At 39.0% G+C, this 6,051-nt stretch overlaps 1 protein-coding gene across 1 annotated transcript in view; it reads right to left on the reverse strand.

Annotated features, from left to right (window-relative positions):
• Positions 1-6,051, reverse strand: part of LOC137973253 (retinol dehydrogenase 8-like) — a 6,909-nt gene continuing 858 nt past the window's right edge. Inside the window, exons 2-3 of the mRNA XM_068820027.1 lie at positions 2,027-2,300; positions 1-611 (exon numbers count right to left, since the gene is read on the reverse strand). Of these exons, the coding sequence (XP_068676128.1) occupies positions 278-611; positions 2,027-2,300 (608 nt within the window). The 3' untranslated portion in view covers positions 1-277. The remainder of the gene's footprint in view (positions 612-2,026; positions 2,301-6,051) is intronic.

Raw genomic sequence — 6,051 nt, forward strand, 5'->3', positions numbered from 1 at the left:
TTCTCGTTATACTTAAATTTATTTTATTGCTTTTCAATTTTATTTCAGATTCTTTTCCTGATCAGACCTTCTTAGAAACTAATTAGATCGCAATGCATTCGGTCTGGACTTAATTAGAATCAGAAGACCATAAAAGAGATAGTTTTTTCGCGAAACGCATGCCCGGGGGACCGATGCTATAAAGGGGTCAGCGGACTTCGCTGAAAAGTAGAAATCACTTTTAGAAAGAAACAGATATTGTAAATGATGTATTCAGTAAGGCATGTTTAGAATGTCCCTACTTTTCATCAAGAAGCTCTTCCTTCATCATTTCCACTATAAAATTTCCACTTGGATCCACAAGTTTAGCTTTGATCTCATGCGGCCTATACTTCTCGTTTGTTTGATAGCGAAGGCTAGGTTTCTCACTAAGAATGATGCCCTTTACGATCTTCGCAATGTCATCTGAACTTTGCGCTGTGGTCACGAAATACTGCTCCATTTTCGCCGCAAATCTTCCAAACAACTCCTGAGTCTTTTGGTCAGCGGTTGGCATATCAAAAGTCGAGGCCCAGTTTCTTGAATTCGTCAGCGCGGATGTTGACACAGGGCCCTCTTCGACTAAAGAACACCTTTAAAACCGAACAAATATGATTGACCAAATGCATCATTATTTTCGACACTTCATTAATACTGTCAAGGTCCTTAGTGTGCTATAGAAGCTTATGACTAAGAGTTCAAAAATTTATCATAGTTGTGGAATAGCGTTCTTATAGACCAAATTATTCCGTGGGATGCCGAAGGCAGCCACGGAAACAATTCGGGTCCGTTCCTTTTTTTCACTTTGTTTTTTTTTTCATCGTCGTTATAAATGTGCCCCACGGATATTAAATTAAGCCCCGATCGGGAATTTTTTTTCCCTTCAGTGTTTCCAAACTCCCTTACGACGATTGGAACTTCCTCTCTTTTACCACCTTTTTAGCATTCTGAGCGCACGCTGCACCACTCGACTACGGTGCTCTGTGCTTACGATCTCAGCAAAAATTTAGTTTGAAATCCTTTCCGCCCGCGATGATTGACACAGTAACCTCACAACTGAAAGTATTTGATAAAGTGGACAGATGATTTTTCTTTGAGAACGGCAAACTTTAAAGGTAAGGAGAATTTTATACGTTGTTTCTAGATCTTTCTTCGTTCTTGTATGCTTCACTGTGAGGATTATTGCATGGAAGGAATTTTCTAATCGACTTGTTTCTTGCAAACTAGCTTGTTCAGTCGTTCCAAAACTTTTTGTGAATCGAACCAATGCGTTCAATTGGCCATTGTAGTCTTTCTAAGAAGACCTTTATTACGTATCTTATAATTTATTCTCTGGTTGGATCACGCAGTAACTATTCCCGTAGTTGTGGTTAATTTTGACCAAAAATAATAATGAACTTTCTTCTTTACAAGTGTCAAGGCAACAATAGGCCACGTTCGATATATCAATATTCACACATAGCTACGAGGCTTTATGGTTCGATTTGAATATCATTTTGTTTAGAAATCTCTCTTGAGACTTGTGAGACAAAGAAAACAGAACTGAGCCGTGATAGTTGACCATAAAGCCTCGTAGCCATGCCTGAACATTGATATTTCGAACTCGTCTTTTGGGAACACTCTAAAGAGAAAGTAAATTAACAGACCATATTCGTATTCTCAGTATTGGACTGGAACTGGCTTGCAATGGAGGCTAATGCGGGCAAATCTTTTCAAATGCAAATACTTTTTAATGTATTCCCCCGCATTAGCTTCCATTGCAAGCTAGTTCAAGTCCAATACTGATAACACGAATATAGTCCATTTAACTCATATAAGGAGAGGGGAAATCAAAGTAACCATAGAAAAACCTCTCGGAGCAGAGAAGAAAAAACCAACAAAGTCAACCGATACATGACGCCGAGTCTGGGAATCGAAACCAAGCCTCAATGGTGGAGGCGAGTCCTCTCACCACTGCGCCAGCCCCTTTTCCCTCCTTCCGGAATCTAATTTCAAAATATGTTCTTACCTGATGTTGAAATGGAGCAGTGTTGGAGCTAGGGCCTCGGTAAGTCCCTCTAAGGCAAACTTTGTTGAACAATACATTGCATTGAAAGGTACGCCAACAATACCCAAATGACTACTGTTATTGATAATGTGACCAGTTCGCCTCGCTTTCATCCCTGGAAGCACAGCTTGGATCAATCTCACAGCGCCAAAAAAGTTGATATCGTACATTTCCTTTGCCATGTCGATTGGTGTGCATTCCAGTGCTGCCCATAAACCAATCCCAGCGTTATTAACTGCAAGGTATGAAAACGGATTGATGATGAGCCCATTTCCACGTTGCTGCATGCCTCAGTTTCAAAACGAGGCCTGGTGAAAAACTATTCAAACGGGAGATGAGTTGTATATTCTTATGCAATCAAACTCATTTCCCTTACGATAGTTAACATAGGTACCAAGACTCACCTCGAAATCAAGGCAAACAGCAAATCGGAAATGGCCCATTGCCTGACGGACTGACTGATTGGCCGGAAGACCGACCGACAGAACCATCGACCGCCTCACCGACCGACAGACCGACTGATGACTTACTGACCGAACGACTTACCGACCGACGTCCGACGGGATCATAGACAGACAGACAGACAGAAAGAAATAAAAATAAGTGACTAGCTGGCTGACTGACTGAATGAGCAACAGACAGGCAAGGACAGACTGTGCTTAATCTCTCGCGCACCGATATGAACCGTCAGCTACGCAGGCTAATTTTCATACATCAATACAACTGGATAATGAAATTCATGGTCCTTTGCATGCATGCCAAGTTACAATGCGTCTCATGGCCATGGTCTCTCCTAAAAGAATTTACTGCTTGTATTACTTTTTGGTTGGGATGGATGGTTGTAGAGGGTCATATTGTGACACCTTCACCAAGCATAACGTAACTTAGTCCTGTTGCGGGTCTTCCTCTGACCCCGCCCTGAAAATGGGCCTGGAACCCAGGCGGGAAAAGAGAGAGTCCTGTATTACTTACAGGCGCATGCTCGGAATGAGCAAATCATATTGCATTAGATGCCAGGCTGGATATGTAAATAAAGGGAACCTTAAAACTCCGACAAAAAATCGTATATGAAAAGTACTATGTGATTTGCAGTGTCAGGAAAGAGGACATCTAAATTATTCCTCGTCGTGACCAAACGAGGGGAAAAAACCCCGATCGCAGTGATGTTGGAAAATTATTGCTGAATAAATGTAACGACTGAGAGAAGATCGCAATAAAGCGATGCAAAGGCTGAACTAGTAACTATAGCATAGGACTTCAATAAGCAACAAAACAACTCGGAGTCAGAATTTCATATTATCTGCGGTACTTTACCTCTATCAATGAGTTTCAGAAGGAAAGTGCTTTTAAGTAGCAACAATAAAAGCAAGGTGACACACGCTTTTAAGTAGCATTTTTCATCCTTATTAATGAATATTCACGAACAAATTTTGACCAAAAAAAAATCATGACAATTAACGTCCGAATAATCGATGTTTGACTGTGCATATATAGGTATAAATTTAATAGGAACATTATTGCTTCATCATTGCGTTATCAACACAAACTGATATGTAAAGAAACACATAGTCCAGGTTATGATTCAATTTCGTTTAACTTTTTATCTAACTTTATCAGGAATATATTAATAATGCCCAGTTTTTTTGTCAAGCAATCGTCTTTTAGTTTTTCCGATATAAAATCATTGCAGTCTCAACAGCCAGCTCTACATAAAACCTTATTTGGCCACGGCCCTAAGTCTGTCCTTGTAAGGAAAGAAAGATTTAATGCGACGAAATCGGAGTTCTTTGAAAAAGTGTTCTAAGGAAAAATTAATAGTCTGAGTAAATTACTCTAATCTAATTACTAAACAAAAAATTACTCTGTTTGTCACCGGTGTTTGTGATTTATTCCTGATAAAACTGAGAGTATTTACGACATTTTTTACCTGACTGTTTTATATTGGGTATCCAAACAATTTGTCCCCGATTTTGAAAAAAATTGGTAGGCCTAAATTCCTGAAACAATCACAGTTTCGATAATTACTGTGCAACTCAAATATATGTTCACTGGATCAGTGCAACTATCTCATAACCAGATAGGCAAAAGTAATGAACAATAAATAATGAACAATAAACAAGAGTTCCAGCAGGATATTTATTAGTCTTCGCTGAGCGATTCACATCCAAGACCTACAGTATATTTGTAAGTTTCAAGGAGTCTCGGGAGAGCAATGAAATCAAAGTTTGATATTTTTCTGCGCCAACATCATGCAGCTGTTCACTTGGGTTTCAGGCACGAAATTCCATTCTTTCGTATGTCATCCATCTGATCTTCCACGATTGGGACTCACGATAAGAAGGACTGATTTCAATAGGAATAAAACGCAAACAGCGGTTACAAACATTTGCTTGAACTGCATAACTTTTATAAACTTAACGTTTCGTATGTTACAACATACATCATCAGAAGTGATTATTATTCAGTTACAGATAAATTTAACCGCTGTTTGCGTTTTATTCCTATTGAAACTAAAATGGCCCAAGTCAAAGAATTTTTAAAAGGACTGATTTACAATTAACATCGGACTCGGATCGAAGACAATTGTAAACATATTAAAGAAACAACCATGTAGCAAACAGACTTGCCAAATCCTGTTGCAGGTTTAACAAAACCATCATTACCGGTAACGACTGCATGGATAGCTTGTAGTTGTTCCGCCTTAGACAGAAAGGTAAAGTGGCATTTCTTAACGTGCGAAATCAATCATCCTACAGAAACTTGGCGTTATAATTTCCTTTCACATTATCCCCATGTATCCAGTGTAAAAGCACTCGGAATAAACCATGCCCAAATAAGGAATCTTTTTCTAAATATGGTTTTCCCCCAGTTTTGGGGAAAAAAATGGCGTCATTTCGAGCATGCGCCTGCAAGTAATACAGGACTCTCTCTTTTCCCGCCTGGGTTCCAGGCCCATTTTCAAGGCGGGGTAAAAAGGAGTCCCGGAACAGGATTAAACGAAACTATATTGGACAACCCTCCAAACTTTTGAAATGAAATCCTTTGCCTTTTACCGGCTTAAATTATTATGGTAATTTCCTTCGCTAAATCAAACACTGCGCTCAATTTTTGACAAGCATTCCCGCGAACAAACACAGTGATTTTTTCGCGCCATTTTGCCCACTCATCGAGATGGTAAAACCGCAACATCCTTATTCTCTGGAACTCTACAATTTCGTTCGGTCCAACTGGAGATTCGTTAATTATATGGTGATCTTCAATCCTTGAACATTTATCTACATTGCATGTTGCCAGTCTCTTGCAGGTGTTTTTATGTTTGGCCAGAGCAAACAAAATAAAGTTTGGCTCCTAACGAATATTGACAAAAAGTCTCTTAACGCATCATTTCATTTAAAATTAAAGCCTTGGTATTACTAAGTTTTGTTGTTGTTTTTTCGATCCACCCCCGAAAATCTTCTAAAAACCTTTAAAGTCTCTTTTCTAATTCAATTAAAACAACTTCTTCACTAATAAAAGTCTTTGAAAAGTAACTCTATCCTTTGGATGTGAAATCCGATGTCTGTTTCTTATCTTAAGCTATATCTTAAGGCAACGCGACCAACAAAGATGAAACAAACAAGTTATTTCAAGGCGTGACAATTCTATCCAGGAGAAAACTCCTTTTTTTTAGAAACAGGAATGGAGATTATTCATGTGTGGTAAAAAAAAAACGGTTTTGATAATCCCCTATTCTTCGCTTTCACTCAAGTGACTAACTGCTTGACGACGGTTGCTATGCGCCATGTTGGTGTCGCATTTTGGTAAACAAAGTGTATCGAACCGCATCATTTCAGGCGTGTAGAGCAACTTATGTTATAATTGACTGTATTATTGTTGATTGTTCAAGTAATAGCAGAAAAGACACGGCTATAGGTTTCTTCAGGATACCTTCTATTGTTGATAAGCAAGGAGAAGAAGCTGAAGAACTGAGTAGAGAGAGATGCGAA

The sequence above is a fragment of the Montipora foliosa genome, chromosome 10 (assembly GCF_036669935.1).
Source record: "Montipora foliosa isolate CH-2021 chromosome 10, ASM3666993v2, whole genome shotgun sequence".
NCBI lineage: Eukaryota > Metazoa > Cnidaria > Anthozoa > Scleractinia > Acroporidae > Montipora > Montipora foliosa.